Source organism: Trachurus trachurus (genome assembly GCF_905171665.1).
Source record: "Trachurus trachurus genome assembly, chromosome: 12".
NCBI classification, from domain to species: domain Eukaryota; kingdom Metazoa; phylum Chordata; class Actinopteri; order Carangiformes; family Carangidae; genus Trachurus; species Trachurus trachurus.
This window is the reverse complement of record NC_139908.1, coordinates 25,922,731-25,945,340: the sequence shown is the minus strand read 5'-3', so window position 1 is coordinate 25,945,340 and position 22,610 is coordinate 25,922,731. Positions and strand designations below refer to the sequence as shown.

Below are 22,610 nucleotides of genomic sequence, written 5' to 3'. Positions count from 1 at the left end.
GTTTCTTTTTTTATTATTTGCCATGGTAAATAGGCCTAAATGTTGCTTAGTGGTAGTTAGTTGGTTGACAATATACAACTTTTTACGTCTGATACATTAATATTATCTACATCTTTTTTGAAGAACTTGATGTTTTTCATGCCACTACATTAAAGCAGAAGTGAGTGGTCCGGTCGTTTTGGCCAATGCTGCGTTCCAGGCAGGTTTTTGAAACCGTAAATTACAGCTTCAAGTCACAACTTACGACTTTGTAGCGTTCCAGGCAACCCACTCGTGTTTTTCCGACCTGTTTTACCTGTGAAAGTCACTATAACGGCCACTCGTAACTTCTGACCCGTGAAGTCGTACCAGATCGAACTGGTACGACTTCACAGGTCGGAAAAACACGAGTTACGAGCTGCCTTGAACGCACCATAACAGTCCTCGTCCCTACGTCACCACATTCACGGCGTCCCTTGGCTGCACACACAGCCCTGCATGCCGTTCTCTCTCCTCATTGGATAAAAACTGTAGGATATGATAAATGTTTTCTCCTCGGCTCAGAGCAGAGCAGAGGGACTGACAGACCCGTGTTTCAGTCCAAACACTCTATGTAAGTGATTGCTGTCGGAAGATTTAACTATTTAAGACTTATATTAACACAAATATATCACTTACTTCTGCTTTAATAAGAAACCTATTGTCAACTTAGCTTAATCGTTAGTTGACACAGGTACAGGTTCCTTCCAAACATTTAACTCATTGAGTGCCAACCACGTAATTTTACGTTTTTTGTTCCCATGTGTTGTGTGCCAAAAAACTAATTTTACGTGCCCTCTAGGAGACAAAACGCGTTCTCAAGTGCGCTCATGGCAGCCAAAACATGTGCTAAAGTGCCCACTAGGAGCCAAAACGTGTGCTCAAGTACCCTCTAGGAGCCAAAACGCGTGCTAAAGTGCCCTCATGGCAGCTAAAACATGTGCTAAAGTGCCCACTAGGAGCCAAAACGTGTGCTAAAGTGCCCTCTTGGGAGCCAAAAACGCACACTGAAGTGCCCTCTAGGAGCCAAAACGTGTGCTTAAGTGCCCTCTAGGAGCCAAAACGCGTGCTTAAGTGCCCTCTAGGAGCCAAAACGTGTGCTAAAGTGCCCTCTTGGGAGCCAAAAATGCACACTTAAGTGCCCTCTAGGAGCCAAAACGCGTGTTTAAGTGCCCTCATGGCAGCCAAAACGTGTGCTCAAGTACCCTCTAGGAGCCAAAACGCGTGCTAAAGTGCCCTTATGGCAGCCAAAGCATGTGCTAAAGTGCCCTCATGGGGGTCAAAACATGCTAAAGTGCCCTCATGGGGGCCAAAAACGCACACTTAAGTGCCCTCTAGGAGCCAAAACGCACACTTAAGTGCCCTCATGGCAGCCAAAACGTGTGCTCAAGTACCCTCTAGGAGCCAAAACGCGTGCTAAAGTGCCCTTATGGCAGCCAAAACATGTGCTAAAGTGCCCTCTAGGAGCCAAAACATGTGCTAAAGTGCCCTCTTGGGAGCCAAAAACGCACACTTAAGTGCCCTCTAGGAGCCAAAACATGTGCGAAAGTGCCCTCTAGGAGCCAAAACGTGTGCTGAAGTGCCCTCTTGGGAGCCAAAATGCGTGCTAAAGTGCCCTCATGGGAGCCAAAACGCGTGCTAAAGTGCCCTCATGGGAGCCAAAACGTGTGTTAAAGTGCCCTCATAGGGGGCAAAACGTGTGCTAAAGTGCCCTCTAGGAGCCAAAACGTCTGCTAAAGTGCCTTCTTCAGTGGTGAGGACGCGCTATTATGTGCCCTTTTTTTTCCTTTTCGCCCCTGCCCTTGTGCACGCCACTGCTCCAGCAGCTCGGAGCCGAAACAGGAAGCTCTCAGCCGACAGTCCTGCCCGGTCTTCATCTCGAGCAACACCGTGTCCTCCCGCGGTAAAATGTGATGGTCTCTCGGCCAAAGCAGGCCGGCACCACCGACCCGTACCACAGAAGGACCGCGACCACCGGTGGGACCGGTGTTCCCGACCTGCTTTGGCCGAGAGACCATCACATTCTGCGGCGAGAGGCTGTGACACGGCACGGTGCATCTGTGTTATTGTTGTTTATTTTTAACACCATTTTAACATCACCTTATTTTAATAATAATAATATCTTTTTCTGGAATCACAATAAGGTTTCACCAGCTTTATCATATCTGATATTCTCATTTTGCTTGAAGGCATCATTAATGAAAGAACGTAGTTAATATTATTTTCATTCAATATATTCATATTTTATTTCTATTGAGAAGATTGTATGCTAGCTTTTCAAAATCATATTCCTGTTCTGGACATGTGTGCTGCTCATATGTCAGGAGTCAATGTTGCTCTTTACTGGATTGCCAGCCCCAGGTGTTTTACAGTTCTTCTACCTGGCATGTCACTGTTTACATTACAAAATAAAGTTTGTGCAGTGGCCTGCATGGAGCTGACCTGCTGACAGATGTGTAGCTGACAGTGACTTTCCTCATCACTAAATCTATTCCTATACCCTCAATCTTAACCCTCAATCTCAAAAATGTGCGCCCCTGCTAGTGCTAGTGCTGTCCTGATTCTCAGAAAAATTAAGTGCAAGTTTAAGGGCTGTATAGCCCTCAATATTGAGATTTTCCGACACCACCCTTGGGAGCAAGGGCTATCCAGAATGCAGTATTTTCTTTGTTAATAGAGATATGAATTTTACGAAAACCATTGTATTATCTAAGTCTAGGGCCATTTTATGGAGTATTTACCTCATTGTTACATAACATTTATTTTCTTATTTTAGGGGTATCAGCATTTAAGGGGTGTCCCATTTCTAAGTCACAAAATAGGCCTTAAAGCTGTACAGAAAAGAAAAAATTAATTTGAGGCCACTGTGGGTCTTAACATTAATGTAATAACTCATCTATCAGACGATGTAGCCCAAACTTTGTGCAAAATTCTATTTTCGAGAAAATCTGGGATGAAAGTGGGGTAGTTTTTTTCAGCATTGGATAATGCAGGCGCACGGGTTATGCGTCACGCTGCTCACGATTCATCAGCCACTGATATTGGATCCATTATCCGTCAATCAAACGTCTGAGACAACACACACACACCGAGCTTGGTCTCGCCCCAAACATTGAATATCCCTCCCGCTCAATAACGACCAATCAAATTTGTTTTCCTGGCTCGGGTAAACTCGTGTGGCAACTTGTGGAAAATCGTAGAAGGAGGCGACAAACAGGACAAACACAAGCTTGAGGGTTGAGGTTGAGGGTCCTGGAGATATCTGTACAGTGCTCCACATACATCAGCACACATGTTATGAGTTTTTAACTCATAACATTAAAGTAAGGTTAATAACATTACTTAGATTACAAAATCTTTAGCACTCTATTAGTTGATGCAAAGTTGATGCAAAGATGTATACACCCCACAACAACCTGTACCTGACAGCACTATGTGTTTTTTGTGTCCTCTCTTCATTTCTAGCAAACTTGTTTCAGTTTTTGCTGGTATGTGAAATCCGGTGCATGTCCAGTGTCTTTTCTCTTTCATTCACTTGCTACCGATCCATGTAATAAATTACATTTAGCCTACTGAAATTTTTTAATAAATTTTGCGACATTGCAAAATCCTGGAGGGTCTGTATAATGTCCTACAAAGAAAAAAGGGTAGAATATAAGTTATATTATATTGAGTATTTAGTAGTGATATGTGACAGACAACCTGTGCCATGCTAAGGAATAACTTCTAATACATTCTATTGGTGGGGGGAGGGGGTTGTTCCTTTCCGATGAACAGGAAAAGTGGGTGTGGCTGTTTTTTTGTTTTTTTTTTACACCAAGGAGTGTTTTGGATGAAAAGCTAATGCTTGCAATCAACTCAGAATCGTGAAAAACCCCTAGTTTGACCCCTCACAACTTACTTAAGGCCAAATTAAAAATTTCGGAATTTTTGAAAGTCTGGTTACAGGTACCCCAACTACTTTTTTTAGGGGGTTTCCCACGGGAGTTGAATTTCAACTAACAGCTAAACTAGAAACACTGGTAACTGTTGGTTGTTTCAAACTCATTCAAATACTAAGCTGGTGTTTGTGAGTGTACCATGATGCTAAACATCCAGTATGTCTTTTGGAATTTCGAGAGTAGGCCTAGCCTAAAATTCCATTGAGGTTCTGAGCCTGTTGATCGCCAGCTAGTAGTGAAATTATCATAGAACCAATGATTTTGGTTGGATTTTTATAATTTTTTCACTGGAATGAGTATACTGTTTGCTGAAAATGATGACACATTGACTGATGTCATAACCTGGACCCATAGTTGATTGCCAATGAAGTAAAGATGAAAATATTGGGAAAAAGTGAGAAAACGCCTAATTTTTTTTCCATAAAATTGATACAAAATCATGTAGAAATGTGTTTTAAGAGTTATTTTTTCAGTGGATGTTGTCACCACATGTGTTCTGTGTATCTGAAATGCATTCATTGACAGCCTACCCAGCCCACTGAGGATTTGAAGAAAAAAATCATTTTTTACAATTTCCTGTCGAAAAATAAAGGGTGCATACAGTGAAATGGCCACAATTTTTTTTCGCGATATTTCCGGCAGAGCAGACCCCTCAATTATTGTTCCTTAGTGTCAAAGTTAACAGAAAAAACACAAATAAAAAGTATAACGGACGATGTCAGGTTCAACCCATTTCCTTGAGCTTTTGAGCCTGTGGCTCCCCGACTAGACGCATCATTCTCTGATACGATGACTGAGGTGCCACTGATCCCAGGTCATATTCATCTGTTTGCTCAGTGGCTCACAGCCTGTGGGGTGGAGCCTCCTAGTGGGCTGCAGAAGTGTTGCAAGATCATGTAGGCAAAGTAGTAAAATGTTGTTGAATTTATGCATTGAGTTCTAAAAAAGAGTATAAAACCTTAGTAATAAGCTGTAGACAGGATAATAAAGGAAACTCAACATAGTGACTCCCCTTTGTGTTTGGCTCCACTCCACTGCTTCTGCTTCTTTCTTTGTTTTTAGATTCTTCTCAGTCACACTGCAAAAACTCAAAATCTTTCCAAGAATATTTTCCTTATTTCTTGTCAAAATGTCTCATTTCTAGTCAAAACTAATCTCTTTCCACTTAAAATAAGACTCATCACCTTTAAAAACCAACTTGTTTTTAGATCATTTTCACTTGTTTCAAACAGATTTTTACTTTTGGAATAAGTTGAAAAATCTGCCAGTGAAAGCAAGTTGCCCCACTATCAGATTATTTCAAGTGAAAATATGCTTGAAATAAGTAAATACTAGAAGACTAGATTAGAAATGACATTTTGACTAGAAATAAGACAAATATTCTTGGTAAGATTTTGAGTTTTTGCAGTGCAGTTCTACATGTATGCAGCAAGCTTTTATTTTTATTTTACTTATTTATTTAATTGTCATTTCTTTCTAATTCTAATAAGATTGGGTATTCAAGTATAGGAGTATGGAGATGGATGAGAGGCAAGTTTTTTAATTGTTTTTATTCCACTTTGGTTTGATGACGAAGACTGGTGACATGATGACAAAATTAATAGCAACATCTATAATCTCTGCTTTACTTAAAAAAAAATAGAAAATAAAAAACGTAATTATGTTGTTAAAATGGTGTCAAACCAAATGATATTTGAAAACAAAATGTTTAATAACTGATATCTTTGGAATTTTTTTTCAATATGAAGCTCCATCACTTAGACCAGGATATCTTAAGCTGGCCACTTTGCTGCAGGGCCACATCCTGTGTTTGTTTGCTCTCTCAGTTTGATTGTGCACTAAATGATTACATGCAAACCTGGAGTGACAGCTGGACGTCTGTTTTCAGCTCCATTAAACTAAACAGTGGTGTGTGGGAGGTGCTGCTTGGCCTCTGTGTAGTTATATTGTCTGATGTGGATCACCAGTGTTTTTCAGATTGCTCACTCAAATCCCAACCACAGGCGGTCAGTCCATTACAGAGCTTGTTTTACTAACGTCATGGCGTCTGTTGTCTGTTCCCCTCAGGAGATCATGGAAATGACGAGCACTTTCAAGCAGCAGAAGTTCAAGCTGGTGCAGAGCGGCTTCAACCCCTCAACCATCTCTGAGCCCCTCTATGTGTTGGACTACCAGCAGAGGGACTACATCCCTCTGACGGACAGTATCTACCAGAGCATCCTCGCTGGAGAGCGCAAGCTATAGACCTGACTGGTCTGGGTATGATGAGAAACGGTGCACAAAGAAGGATGGGAATGAGCTCTGCTTATTGCAGCGTGTTGTATATAATGAAGCCACGAGCCTGAAGTCAGGTGGAACCAAGAGGTGTGGAGGTCTGAATGAAAACACTTAGTCACGTTAGTTGACCGTATACACAGGAACAGTAATGTCCCCATGAGCTATTATTGTGAGATGATACAGCGCCTTGTGAAAGTATTCATACCGCTTTAACTTTTTACATATGTCACGTTAGACCCATAAACCTAAATGTATTTTATTGGGATTTAATGTGATTGACCAACATAAAGTAGCGCATAATTGTGAAGTGGAAGGAAATTGACATGTGGTGTTCAAGATTTTTACAAATAAAAATCTAAGAAGTGTGGTGTGCGTATGTATTCAGCCCCCTGAGTCAATACTCAGACCAAAAAGTTCAATTTTGGTCTTTGATTTGTAAAAAAAATCTTGCACACTATGTATCATTTTCCTTCCTCTTCACAATAAGGCGCATGGTGTATGAATACTCATGCAAGGCATTGTATTTCATACACAGACAGGTGAGAAATTAAAGGACTAAGCTGCAACATGAGGATGACTACGCCCTCATCTGCAGGGCGGTGTGGTCACTGATGGGATGGTGTGTTCTTGTAGTCCAACCTGTAAGTCACCCTGCTTCCCTCCACTAAAAGTAAATGAGATTTTTGTATTGTGTTTTGAATTATAACAGAAAATAATCTACTGCAAATGATGCTGACAGCTTCGGTTCATAATGAAACTTCTCTGTAATGGTTGAAGCCTGAACACAGTCAGCAGAGGTAAAAAGCTAATGTTCAGCTATGAATCAGGGGTGCCCACACTTTCTCAGTTTATGAGCTACTTTTAAATTAATCTGGTGTAAATGATCTACCCACATTAAAAAATGCTTAATATATATGTATTTATTATACATAAAGCCCACAGATAGAACAGCATGGTATGTACACATATGTGCATTATATAACACAATATAACTGATACTCAGTTATATAACCCTTGGTATTGCACATAAGAATTGACAGCATGCTATAGGTGACAGGAGTAATTGGAACATTGAATACATTTATGGTCACGACCTTACTCTCATGACTTGTACTGAATGGAGTCAGCCAGGGCTGCACTGTCCAGACAGTAGCTGCTGGTAGCTAGTCAAGGCAAGGCATCTTTATTCATATAGCACATTTCATACCAAGGCAACTCAATGTGCTTTACATAAAGACAACACATTTAAAAAGAATAGCATAAAACAGCATAAAAACAAACACATTTTTAAAAATTAATGTTGTAATGTAAAAAAAAAAATGTCAACATTAAACATAGAGTTAAAAGCAGGAGCAAAGAAGAATAAAAAACCTTTAACCTGGATTTAAAAGTGCTTAGAGTTGGGGCTGATCTCAGATCTGCTGGTAGTTTGTTCCAGTTGTGTGCAGCATAACAGCTAAATGCTGCTTCACCATGTCTGGTCTGAACTCTGAGCTCCACTATCTGACCTGAGTCAGTAGATCTCAGAGCTCTACTGGGTTTATACTCTACTAACATGTCATTCATGTATTCTGGACCTAGACCATTCAGTGATTTGTAAACCAGGAGCAGAACTTTAAAATCTATTCTGTAGCTGACTGGGAGACAATGTAAGGTCTTAAGAACTGCGGTGATATGATCTGATCTCAGATTGGCCGTCCTGTATCAATCAAGTGGTAAACGCCATAGGGAGGAAAGATTCATTCATCCATTTTCGAAACTGCTTCGTCCTAAGTAGCAATGGTAGATGATAGACTAAAATCTAAAAAAAAAAAAAGAATTTTGAATGTCACATGATCTACTCACACTACTGTACCTTTGCGATCTGCCGGTCGATCACAGTGGGCACCCCTTCTATAACCAACCTACACCACAGTCACATGACTACAACATCACCTCCACCCAACTTGAGCTTGTAGTGTGTCTAGCTCTGAGCTCTTCCTCTCACAGGATGGATGGTGGACTGGTGACAAGATCAGTTTCATGTTTACTGTGATGATATTTAACGTCATCATCAGGACTCAGGACTGGGGTATATACTGATGGATTTGACGGTATCTCAGCCATCAAACGAAAAACCCAATCAATCAAAGAAGCAGAGACTTGAGGACCAAGTGATGACATACAGCTGATCTCCTGGTACAGGCTGATGTGAATCTCACACTGTGACCTTCACAGACAGAGTTCAGAGACTCCTTACTAAGACATTTTATGTTGGTTTGCTCTTTAATTTGTCACCTGTCTGCAAATATATTACCCAGTACATAACATTCACAGTGTTGATCCTGACCAAACATGAAAACCATCCTCTACTTTATACTCGAAGTGTAAATTCAAAAGTGAAGGATAATATATGAAGAAATTAAACTTCTGAAGATGACCAAATATCATGAAAGTCATGATGTTAAGTCAATTTTGACGATTTTTAAAAATAATTTTAATGTCCCTTAAACTGCACAGACAATCATCCTTATACCTCAGTATATTGCACTACATTAAATCGTCCATTCATTGTTCCCTTGAAATTCCATTAAAGTGCCTTAAGTGAATCTATACAGAAAAGTTAACAAAAAAAAGTTTTGTTTTTATTTTTGCTGATCTGTCAAATTGAAATTAAAATGTCTATAAATGTATCCACAGATTTTCACTTCTGACAGATTTTTCTCAGGCCAGGTTTTAATACATCATTCAACAAATGAACCCACTGATCGCGCTGACCAATCACAGTCAGTTCATATTACCGGTATTTATTTATGAAACAGTGTAATGAAATAGTGTCGTAACTATGAGAGAGTTTGAGTATGGAAGCCCAGAAGTGCCCGGATGTTTAGTCATAGCATGTTTGTCCTGTTTGTGTTTTTAATGCTGTGAAATGATCTCCTGTTTTCTTTTCTTTTCTTTTTTTGTTTCCTTTTTCTCAACTGAATTCTAATGTGTGCTGCTAAAGTTCTTCACAGACACTAACAGGTCAGACCTCTGTTCACAGTTAAACACTGTTTTTATTTGCATCCTCACATCCATCATAGGATCAGGGCAGAGCTGGGACTTAAACCTCATTAAGTTCTGCTTGTGTATGTACACGACTCATTTCAGTCATGAAGCCGTACCTCAGATTAGAGCTCCCATGGAAATGTTGTAGCAGGAAAATACATTAAACTGTTGTCAATGAAATAGTGAAGTGTTGTTATTGCCTGAGCTGTAGTTGTAAAGATGAATATTCAGAGGGTTAAGAACTGTATTTATTTGTGATCCAGATATGAAGATGAACTAATTACAAGTTAAAGGATGTTTGTGGTTTATTTAAATGAGACTTTTTTATAGACATGTATTTATTGAGTTTAAAAGTTTACAAAAATGCATTTTAATACATTTAACAAGGCATATAACAGTCAATATAAAATAATCCACTCCCCCACCCCAAAGGAAAAATAAATAGTTAATAGTTAAAGAACAAAACAAAACGCAAAACTGGGTATAGACATTAAGTAATCATCCACAGCTTAGCATCACATGGTTAAGGTATTGACAGTTAGGGACACACCACCTTCAACTTACCAGAGCTTCTTCAACTTCGCCGTTCTTCAAGAATGCAACGAAGGGATTCCAGATCTCTTTGAATTTGGCTGATTTCTTTTTCATTGTGTATGTTAAAGCAGAAGTAAGCGATATTTTTGTGTTAATATAGGTCTTAAATAGTTATATCTTCCGACAGCAATCACTTACATAGAGTGTTTGGACCGAAACACGGGTCTGTCAGTCACTCTGCTCTGCTCTGAGCCGAGGAGAAAACTTTTCTTGTATCCTACAAGTTTTATCCAATGAGGAGAGAGAACGGCATGAAGGGCTGTGTGTGCAGCCAAGGGATGCGCGTGAATTTGGTGACGTAGGGACGAGGACCAATAGATCCATGACGAGGGCGGGGGTTGCTAACTCCGTCGGCTGACAAGAAGTTATGGTGCGTTCAAGGCAACCCGTAACTCATGTTTTTCCGACCTGTGAAGTCGTACCAGTTCGATCTGGTACGAATTCACGGGTAGGAAGTTACGAGTGGCCGTTATAGTGCACTTTCAGGTCTGAAAAACACGAGTGGGTTGCCTGGAACGCTACAAAGTCGTAAGTCGTGACTTGAAGCTGTAACTTATGGTTTCAAAAGCCTGCCTGGAACGCAGCATTAGCCCAAACGACCGGATCGCTTACTTCTGCTTTACAGTAACTGATGTTGATAGTTCTTTCAGCCAGCGACCAACCGAAGGGATCTTGACATCTTTCCAGCAAAGAGAAATCAAGCATCTAAGCTTGTACTAAACATAAGTCAGTCATTTTCTTCTCTTGCTGTTTAGCATACAGTCCTTTGGATACAAATTAAGAATACAAAGTATAGGACAGTCGGGTACTGGATTCAAGGTCATCTGAGAAATGCATTTTATAACTTCATTTCAGAACTTTCGTATCTCAGGACAGTCCCCACAGACAATGAATAAGGTGCCCATTTCGACGTTGCATTTAATACAGATATCAGGAATATTGATATCATCTTATTCAGTCTATCCGGAGTAATATCAATTCTCATAATCCAATCAGTCTATTGAATCAGTCTGAGATGTGTTTAAATGAGACTTTTATTTTAAAGTTTTAGCCATCCTTCCTAAGATATTCTGTGATGGTCACAGAGCCACTTCCTGCTGCAGCCTCTCCTCACTATGGTTCAGTCAGATGATGCAGAACATCCTCCATGTTTACCTCCAGACCCCCGTCCCCATGAGGAAACACCGAGCTCAGCACAGCAGGAAGTGGCAATAATAACTTCCCTTGGGGGGGGGGGGGGGGCTTTATGGTGTGTTGGATATACTACACTGCGGTGGTGTTTGGTTGCTATGCTTGCTTTGCTTCAATTGTGCATGAACAGGCTGGTTTACACAGTGAGGGGTTTGTAGAAACATCACACACCTGAGCAGATAACCTGAGTGTGTAGAGATCTCATAGAAGTGATGCCAGATAAAGGTTATTAATGAGAACAATCTGTTCCATGTGGTTTGTTTCCCTTTTAGTTGCATCCAATAAATGTTCCCATCAGTCCTCACCATGTTCCATTCACTCTTATCTACACTGTGGCGTTTTCTTCCTGCAACTTTAGCATCTCTAAGAAAACTACAACTAAGCTGATGTTATCTGACATTCAGTTTAGTTTTAGTTAGTTTTGCATTGTTCATTGTAGTTTTCTAATTATTATTATTATTTATTTTTTTTTCAGTTCACTAAATAATTTAATAATAATAAAAGTTTTAGTTTTAGTCAACTCTATTAACCCTGGGTCTGTCATGTCAGCTCTTGTGGGCTGTTCCCGGTCTGCAGTGGTCAAGATCTATGGTCCAAGGAAGGAAGAGTGGTGATGCGGCCACAGGCTCATTGATACACGTACTGTTGGGAGAGAAGGCTGCATGGCCCGTGTGCTCCCATCCAACAGACCAGCTACTGTTGCTCAAACTGCTGAACAAGTTCATGCTGCTTCTGATAGAAAGCTGTCAGAACACACAGTGCAGCGCAGTTACAGTAGTTGTGTATAGAGGCATCGTAACAAGGCAGGCAACTTCCTCTAAGGCCCCGAGCTGGAAGGGGGCCCCCCACAAGACGGCTGACATTGGTCCATATCAATGACAACATGATGTTGCCAATGGCTGTGTACACAAAACACTGTGCAAAGAATGAACAGTGTTATTGTATGCACTGCGTAACTACATATGATAACTTCTAAGTGCTGCCAACGGCGATGTTAATTTCTCCTATTAGCAGTTGAATGATGTATTTGTTATCGATTGCTGACATTAATCCAACAACAATTCTGCTGCTGTCAGTAGATCAGCTGGTTCTGTCCATACTGTTACTAATCTGTATTTGGAAGAGGAAGGGGGCTCTTTCCTGGGGCCTCCAGAGTGTCTGGAAACGCCCCTGTTTGGTAGCAAAAGGGACCAACACCATATTAGGCAGGTGGTCATGATGTTATGTCTGATTGGTGTATGAACACTTGTGAGGTCCGGTGTAACTTAACATCTTCTTTACCATTCAGATCAGTTTAGCAAAGTCTTGTAACTGAGCTCTATCAGAAGTGAAGCCAACATCTCATACAGTACACTGAGACCTGGTAACAATAGTTTCATTACTTCATACTAGGCAGACTTGTAACCAGTGTTGGGCAAGTTACATCCAAATACATTACATATTATTAGTTACTGTCATTTGAAAGTGATTAGTTACATTGCAATATTACTACTGTCTCTGAATTGTAATGTATTAAACTTTGCCAAAATAACCACAGAAATATGACTAGACATGAAATACTGAAATGTAGTTTATTGCAGCTGATTAAACATTCAGTGGAGGGTGATGTAGCCTAATGACTGTGTAGGCCTCTAAAGCTAAAACTAAGTTTTGCAGGTAATCTAAGAGTAACTGCCTTAATAACAGCACGCAGGATTGAAAGGACAGTTTTGTAACCATCAATAGTCAGTGTATTTTTCACAACCTATAAAACAATGTGAAACCTTTTTTTCTAAGCACTGGTGTGACCCATGTTCACAGCAGTAATCAGCAAAAGTAAACACCAACTCCACTAATTCATCACTATAATGACTTCTTTTAACACTGCAGAGCTTCTACTGACATTTGTCACTATTCACCTAACAGCGCAATCAAACGATAGCGACGGCCTTATCAGAGAACACCATCAAATCCACCTAATGGATATGTTTAACAGTATAACACTGTCTCCACCCAGTGGGTCTTTGGGCGTAATAACCTGTAACATCACTGAATAAACATGGAACAGGTTTCCCCAGTGAGAACAGACAGCCACACAGCCAACTGAGGAGGCGTGTTTGTTTTGTGATTGGTCAGAAAACGGGTGTAACTCCACCTCATTAAACAGTAAAATCAGGTAGTGCCGCAAACTAGAGAGTTTTCTGAGAGTCTTTTGTGTTGTTGGATGATAGATATTTGACCCACTGAATGAATTAATAAATGATAAATGATTAATCACTGGCATTGCTCCTGGAAACCCCACAATGCCTCCATTGAACATCTGTATAGCACACAGAGATCCATCCTGTCAGTTGTGTGTGATAGTGTCACTAGCAATTAGGCAAATTATGTTGCTGAATCAAATTACTTCAAACACATAATAAAACTGTTAAAGCAGTGGGATGGCCGAGCTGGACAGGGGAGACAAGGATTGATTGATCTAAACTGTGTTTGTCAGACTCTGAGCTCTGTTGCTTTTTCACACTGTAAAATATTACATCATAAAACTAAACCAATATTTGCCGAAAGATGATCACAAGCAGCAGAAATGACGCATTTACACCAGTACACAGGAAGTTCAAACTGGGAGCAGTAATAAAAGTCAATGGGATCCTCCATATACTAAAAAAATATTTAGTATATATTTACAAAAACAAAACAAAACACAATATTGTATTATTGTCAAAGAGCTGTGGAATGAGAAACCAGCTGTAGCTGCAGTCAGTTTTGAATTCTGAGGTCAGTTTTCTTGTCTTCTTTCATTTTCTATTAAAACATCATGATGATATACAGTAAGCATCATGTCAGCATGTGCAGATAGAGATAGCAGATAGCTGCTGCAGTATCAGACTTGAGCTGATGGTGTCAAATAGCAAAATAAACAAAATTAAAAAAAAAAAAATTTACAGAACTTGCGCCTTATGTTTCCGCCGCTGCAGTTTTATGACTTATTCCAAATCAACACACACAATCTCTAAATGGAGAGACCTCACTGCAGCTTTATTTGTAAGAATCGTTTCATTTAAAAAAACAAACAAAACAAAAAAAAACTATCATCCACATAAGAGGAGAATGTTCAATGGGGGAAAAATCAATATAATAGCCTAAACATTAGTCAGAATAAATCATCAGACAATTATGTCATGATCTCAGGGATTAAATATAGGCTATTGCTACTGTGGCTTCTCATGGCATCCACACAAAGCTCATCATCTCCATCTGACCTTTTCACTATCAGACACTGATTTATCTTGATGCTAAAACAATTAAACAACACTAACGGAGCAGAGCCACATCACATTGTGAGTCAGAGCCTCGGTCCAGGTTCTCTCATCCAGACTATAAACCAGTTCCTTCCATTCTTCACCTCAGACCAAGCTGAGCCAGACACAAAAAACTTGAATATTTCCAACTTTTGCTAAAAGGAGCTGTTTGTAAGTTCTGCATTGCCAGCTGTTTATAGTATACCAGTCTCACCAAGAGCTTCAGTCATTGTTGTGTTTACCATACAGGAGGTCATGATATCTATGTGATCTGCATGCTACTCTACTGTGACTCAGTATTACAACGTGATGACAGGTCCACTGGGGCCGGGGCTAGCTGGTTAGCATGCTAGCTTCAGCAGAGGAAAATAGGAATGATAAGATGATAATAACGCTAACAATAACATACATGATGAAATAAACATTTAATGTAATAAGACTAATAATTGGACTAATGGTGATGCTTGTAGCAGCTGGTGCCGATCTGGTGTTCATCATCTTGTGTCTGTCAACAACAGTCCAGACAGAGTGAGTCCAGACTCCTGTCCATCACAGTCTCAGTCTCCTTGACATGTTCACTGACCTCCACTGACTGTTTAAACATGAGCAGCATGTCACCACTCTGTCTTTCCAGTAGATGGTGTCTGTTCAGGACCAGCCAGTTTACTGTCAAGGTGAACACCCAGGTATTTATAACTGTGGACTGTCTCAGTGTCCTGCACTCATGTTGATTGGGTGAAGGCTGTACCTAGACCTCTGAAAGTCAATGACCATCTCCATTCACTAAAGGCCATTGCCAGATTAGATCCAGATTGTCGGTCTACTGTTAGATTAACAAGAAAGATGCAGATGAAGAGAGCTGATGTGTGCTTAAGCACAACTAGAGTAAGTTTAAAGTTGCTGAGGGTAATTAGCAGCTGTGGTGAAAGAAGTGGAAAAAATTATTATTATTATTTTTTTTAGAATTAATATATTCATGCGTCTGAAGTGTGACTCAGTGTGTGTTGTCCTTGGCCTCCTGCTTGGAGTGTGTGGCAGTGGCAGTGACGAGCTGTGGGCTCCTGTGACGCTGCTGTTACTGTGTTTACTCAGCAGTTTGAGTGAAGAAACGCTCTGAGATGAATGTGTCATGTGTTTGTTCATGATCTGTTTTCTTGTGTTCTCTCTCTCTGTCTGTTGTTGTGTTTAGTCTCAGGCTGTTACACTCATTTGGTTTTGAGTGAGTTCACTTTCTACATCTACATTCTACAGCCATGGCAAACAACAATGCCCAATGAAATAAATAGTAATTCATTCAGCACATTTCAAATGTCATTACATATTATTTTTAAATAAACTATTAACAATGGCACTGAGCACTGAGAGCTGAACATGATAGATAGATAGATAGATAGATAGATAGATAGATAGATAGATAGATAGATAGATAGATAGATAGATAGATAGATAGATAGATAGATAGATAGATAGATAGATAGATAGATAGATAGATAGATAGATAGATAGATAGATAGATAGATAGATAGATAGATAGATAGATTTATTAGTCCCTTGGGGAGATTCCCTTGCAGCATAGGTTAAAAAAGTGAAAGAAAGACATGCACATAAACACACAAATCTAACAAAAAGTAGTGCCAAATATCAATATGGTCTACCAAAAAAAACAAACTACAGTGTGTAAATAACAGATAAATACCTATATATGATGATGACATACCGTATATGTACAAAGGTAGCAGCAGTTATATTGTGTTTAGTGATTATGATAAATGACCAAGTACCATAAATAAAAAGTGAATCTGTGATGTGATGTGATGTGATGTGATGTGATGTGATGTGATGTGGTGAAATGGGATGGCCATTACATTGTCGTAATTTTATGAATTATATAATCATAATGAATGAATTAATTTATTTATTTATTTAAAACAGGGACAATGCACAAAAAAACATTAATCTTGTAAAACAAGAAGAGATGCTTTGAGCCAGCTAGCAACAATTGCTAATTTCCATAACATAGGTTATTCATATATTTTAAATAATATGTATATTATTATAAATATATGCATAACCTGGTGCAGATTAACGCACAGGGTGACCTAGGCTGCAGCCTAGACCCTACATGTGCAAGGGCCTCGGATTGGCCATTTGACAGTTTCTAATCATAAAGCAGGTTGGAGCAATCATGGACGCTGATTGGCTGAGAGCTCATTCCTTGACAATAACCTGTTGATTTAGAAAGTTAAGTGCTGGTGCGCTGCGAATGACCTTTGAGTGTAGCACTGTTTTTTTGCAGTGTGTGTAATACCCATAGCACACTTTTATACATGGCACTAGATAACTTTTTTGTAAAGCATGAAGAGTTAGGGGGCCCCGGACAAAGAGTAGCCCGGGGCCCTATGGCCACCTTAATCCGCCCCTGTGAGGAACCACTTGGAACCATAGACTGTATATAAAAGAGCTTGGAACACATTCACCTAAGTTACAGTGAGTGAAGTGTAATTTTAAAGTTTGAACAGCAGATGGCGCCAGAAGGTTTCAAACAGTTTACCAGTAAAGAGCAGCTGTAGAGAGGCTTAGCTGTACCCACAACAATGAAATAGCCTGTTACACACCTGAATATGACGGGACAACAGCTATTAAAATCATTTTTAATGATGAAAAGTTCCCATGTTAATAGCTTTTGCTTAATGATTTAAATCTAATACCTTTATGCTTCTGATCTGGATTGTACGGTTGCTCTGTGGGCCCAGTGCACTGCAACTTACAAACACGCACACTCACTGCAAAGTCAGGAAACATCATCCGTTTGACCACGCACATGCTGTAGTGTTTCCATGGGACACTACAAAGTGACTTGTTGGTGACCTCCACACTGGGGACACAGCACAGTCACCATATTGTTTTCATTCTCTTGGATACAATGTCATACATCTCAGTGTTGTGCAGAAACACTTTTCAATAACTGATTGTGACCATATTTACTGATACTTGGCTGGTTGTTGGGGGAAACAACCACGGGGAAGTGATTGTGGTTTTCTATTGTCCTTTGTACCATCATTTCAATTTGGAAGATGCTGAATAATGTTAATGTCATTAATATAATAGCGTAAAAGGGATGTTTCTTTATGTGTGTTAGCAGTGTTGGACTGGTCTGAGAGCAGTTTGTTTGTAGCCGTTTACATGTGTTTATGTGTGTGTGGCAGCAGCTTCAGGACGTCCTGCAGCTCCCCCCCTCACACCTCACACTGACTTAACTGCACTGGGAATAAAAAAGGCCTTGAGGGGCCCTGACATTTGAATGTCCACACAGCACCAACAATATTGACATCCATAATGTTTACTGTGATTCAAAGTTCAGCCGCTGATCTCAACACTGCATGCTCCAGCTGGAAGGATAAATGCTGGCTCCAGCTGCCGTGTGTCGCCTGACAACAAGCAGCGGTGTGTACAGGCCAGGGTATCCACAGAAATGTTTCCACCCTGCCCTGCCCACACTCGCAGTGGGAGTGACCCCTGCACCGTGTGCTCATTTGCTGGTCAATAATGTTCTGTGACTTAATGAGTTGCAAGAGCTGCAGCATTTTCACAGCCACACTGACACTGATGCACAGAAGAGAGGCTCAGTCTGAACACTGGGCTGTTTGGTCTAAAGCTGATGCTGCACATGCAGTGCATGCTGAAAATTAATGTGAAACCCAAATAAGAGATTACAACAGTGTTTCCCAACCTTTTTTGGCTTGTGACATCACAAATTCCTGGTGACCCCCGATCATGTGCAGTCAAGTGATCGCAGCCGTCAATCATGCGTCAGCTCAGATATTTTTATATCTGCATTTTATTTGAACTCGATTTATATTTGAGAAAGTGAAAGTATAGAATACAGTTGTTGAAGATTGTGTGTGTGTGTGTGTGTGTGTGTGTGTGTGTGTGTGTGTGTGTGTGTGTGTGTGTGTGTAGTGTTTTTAATCATAATTTAAAAAAGAATAACAATTAGTTAAATATTTTTATCAGTAATTTTCATCAATTAGTAGACATTTCTAGCCTAGAAATCTAGACGCACCCTAGCGGCAGCAAATATATTTGCTCCGTAGGTGGGTCTAGAAACGAGCCATAGGAACTTCTTGAGTCTCGAACACCGTTTGTGTTCACCAATCACAGCGCTCTATCTGTTTAGAGAGTCGTTGGGCGGCTTAACGCGATGACGACAGACATTTTAATTGGCTTGTCAGGCTAACGTCATCCTGCTCTTTGCTCTGATTGGTCGTAGCGCTACCCTATTGGTGTAGAGGCAGTTTGAAAGACAGCCTTCATCCCGTCCCCTGGATTGAGCCGAGGTCTACCGGTCGTTGCCAGACTGATATAGTCTGGCTTGTCAGGCTAAGACATTTCAGGCGACCCCATTTGAATTCCAGGCAACCCCATGTGGGGTCCCGACCCCAAGGTTGAGAAACACTGGATTACAATGAATTACAATGAGTAACAATGAAAATGTATTTTGTCTGTGCAGATACTTTATTTATGCAGGCTTTAGAACTGATCGAATGACTAAATTTAAATATATATACCCACATATCATATACATACCACATCATATACATAGTTTCCCCCTTTTTTGTTGGTAGTTGATCATTATTTTGTAATTATTTCATCCCTTGAATTAGTAATTTAAACTTAAACATTAAAATCAGTGACCTGATTTAATATAATGTTTGTGTAGCCTACGCAGGTCAAAAATGTTATGACAATAATTAAGAGAAAGAAAGATGAAGATGTTTCTTGAAGGTTGACTGACTGACAAATCCATTTAATGTGCTTTGTGATGGCTTCTATATATACTCCAGTGTAATGCAGTCAAGTTCGCATCTGCTTCAAACCTCTTGAGCGTGCACACGAATGTTGTCACCTGCATGCTGTTTGTAATGGCAACCCGCTTGTTTTGTGTTTGGTAATGTATCTGTTCATAGGGAGAGATACGACTCACTATGCTCTACTCTGTCATCAGCTGCTGCACAAACGTCACGCAGATACGCAGTTTCATAGATTTGTTATATGTTATATTATGATTTAGTTTACCTCTCATTCTAGTACGTCTTGAGATTTGAAGTGTGGAATGACGTAAGTCTCAAAACCAGTTTACAAACAGGGACATACCAAGAACAACAGCAGAATAATACCTTAACATGCTCCATCCCATTTATAATATAATATAATATAATATAATATAATATAATATAATATAATATAATATAATATAATATGATATGATATGATATGATATGATATGATAGTTAAACTGAATTCACACAAACATGTAGTCAATCAGTAAATTATATCTTGAATAAATGTTCATTCTAAACACAACCCAACTTGAGCAATATGACATTATGTTTCATATGAATAAAATGTCCCTTGAGAAATGTATATTATGTTAATTCAAATTTAATTAATTCATCTTGTTCATGTTAATATCTGAAAAACATGACCTTCTTGCTCTGTATTTGTTTACATGCTGTTTAGTTTATGTCCACAGATCTGTGAACAGTGAGACAATTTCCTGCATTATGCAAACAGAACGCGTTTCGTAATCAGAGGGCAAAATGTCTGCATCCCTCTGTAGAGTCTTACTCTATAATGTGTGTTCTTGCATACAGTAGTTGTTCCAGATCTTTGCACAGTGTTTGAGCCTCCTCTGTCTCCCTGCAGCCCAGCAGCAGTCACCTTGCAGAGTGAGCCTCATTCAGACGAGTGGAGCAGGTGGAGTGCAGTCGTCCTCGGTGAAAGTCACAGTACCCTGTTAACTGAAAGGCCACAGATATGGTCAAAACAAATAAAATATTGATTATATATAAACTCCATGACACCGCCCTGCAGCACAGAGCTCTCCAGGGAAGATACAACAACTGCTGCCATTCATCCAGCTGCAGAGGTGACATGAAACTGTTCTCTGAATACATAGCTATACATTAAGGAGGAAAAGGTTCAGAGATACACTGATGGCTCCTCTGAGTCTAATACTGTCTGAATTGCTGCAGCAGGCTGTGGCCGCAGCAGTATTTGATGCTGACGTGGCTGAAATACTTTTGTCATAAGGTGAATTCTACAGTGGCTGAACTCGCTGCAGCCTTAGAGCATACATTAAAAAAAACGTCTTTATCAGGTTGACAACTGCACGTGCTGCAAATTCTCACAACACACAACCGAATACACAATCTATCTGCAAACATGAACCCAACAGGGACGCACTTGTTTTCACTTCAACACTGCAAACAAATGTGTCTTTGCCAGGAACACAGCTGTGTTTCATGTGCATAGTGGTTTTGTCAGCACTCGGCAGCAGCCATAAGTTGTGTGTTCACATTGATTGATTTGTCTTGGATAATGCCATCAGCAGGAATGTTAGAGTTCTTATTATGAGTAAATTTTTGATAGCATGTTTTTTTATGATATATTATTTGGGCTTGTCACGCCTTTATTTTTGATAGGATAGTATGAGTGACAGGAGATCAGGGGAGAGAGACACAATGATGGGCTGTGAGTTGAATTCAAAGCCAGGCTGCTGCAGTAAGGTCTGTTCCTGCATGGGCTGTGCCCTATGGGTGGAGTGCCCTTTGATATTTTATTTTTGTCAGAAACATCACTAAATTGTCTACATGTGGCTATTAAAGGTCCAGTGTGTAATATTTGGCAAGGTTTATGGGCAAAATCTGAATATACTGCCCATGAATATATTTGTATAAGTGTATAAAATAAAAATGTTTTGGTTTTCGTAGCCTTATAATTATTCTTTTATATATAACAAGGGTCTGGCTTTAAGTGTCCCCATTTTGTGCCGCCATGTTGGTACGGAAGCTCGAGTGGGAAATCCAGCCAACCAGAGAGTACTACATTCCATGAGTTTCACGTTCATAAATAAACCAAAGAAGAAGGTGGAGGAAACAGCAGACATATTGTAAAATGGTTTAGATCTTCACCTCATCGCTCCATGCTCCTGAAATACTCCCAGCTGTGGTAAACAAGGTTTTTTGTCCTCAGAGGCCACCGTCACTTTGCAGAAACTAGAATCTGAACACTAGCTATCACGGTTTCCCCCTCATTTTACACACTGGACCTTTAAGATGCTTAAAAACATATACTTTTTCATGTCTCTTATTGTATTTAGATTCAGCCTGTAGTGGAGTTTTATGTTTTGTTGTGACAGATTTGAGCTCCATCTATTTCAGCTGGGAGACGCTGGGTCAGAGATCGGCCCAGGGCTGATGCAGCAGTGAGTCCTCATGTGTGTCCTCTAACCTGTTAACACGGTGCTTAAATGAGGACTGAGACGTCCCCCAGGCCCTAACCCACCAACCCACCCACACAGCCATGTGATCCTGACCTGGGGATTCTGAGAGGTTAAAGGACTTTGTTGACACCCCTCACCCTCCATCAGTCTACACGCTTTTTCATGTGTCCACCGACCAGCTCCTCTCAGTTGACTGGCCTCACTACGTAGCCTTCTGTTATGGTTCGTCTCGTCCTCTGTTTAGTTCCTGTTTTATTTTGAAGTTCCCTGCGTCTTGTCTTCCTGTGATTACCTCTGTGTCTCACCTGTGTCTGATTGCACCACCTGTGTCTCATGTCCTTGTGTATTTAGCCTCAGTGTTTTCCCATTGTCCTTTATGGGTTCTTCTGTGTTCATGGTCAGTGTTACGGTCAGTGTGTTCTTTGGTTTTTCCCTGTAACTTAAATAATTCCTCTTTTGTTCAAACTGTACCTGTTTTCATGAGTGAATCTGCATTTTGGGTCCAGTTTCTCATCATAAGCCTGACACCTTCAGCCTGGGATTTAGTTGATTTTTGTATATTGAAAAATGTATATAACTAATTAATTAACCATTCAACAATGTAAACTAATCAAATAACAAACCAAGTTTAAAGAATGTACTTATTTATATATTTAACGATAAAAAGATACAAATTTAAAGGGATAGTTCACCCAAAATTGAAATTTCACTCATTATCTACTCACCCTCATGTCGACTAAGGGCTGGGAGAAGTTTCAGAGTTATCCATGGCTTCTCTGAGTTACAGGGGGTCTCGGCGTAGCAGTGCATGTCCATATAACGGTTGCAAATGGATATCAATTGTCTTCGTAACAAAAAAGACACACCAAAAAACATCCAAATACCTCCATGCTGCTCGTATGTAATGTCCGTCTTGTATTGAAGCCATAGACTGTAAAAAATATGGACTTAGCACCCGTGACGTCACCCATTGGTTTTGGGGAGTCGTTTTTG

The 22,610-nt window shown here is 40.0% G+C and overlaps 1 protein-coding gene across 1 annotated transcript in view; it reads left to right on the top strand.

Moving 5' to 3' along the window:
* Positions 1-9,446, top strand: part of slc27a6 (solute carrier family 27 member 6) — a 38,007-nt gene extending 28,561 nt beyond the window's left edge. The window contains exon 10 of the mRNA XM_083983766.1: positions 6,027-9,446. Within this exon, the coding sequence (XP_083839892.1) occupies positions 6,027-6,203 (177 nt within the window). The 3' untranslated portion in view covers positions 6,204-9,446. The remainder of the gene's footprint in view (positions 1-6,026) is intronic.
* Positions 9,447-22,610: the final 13,164 nt, after the last annotated feature.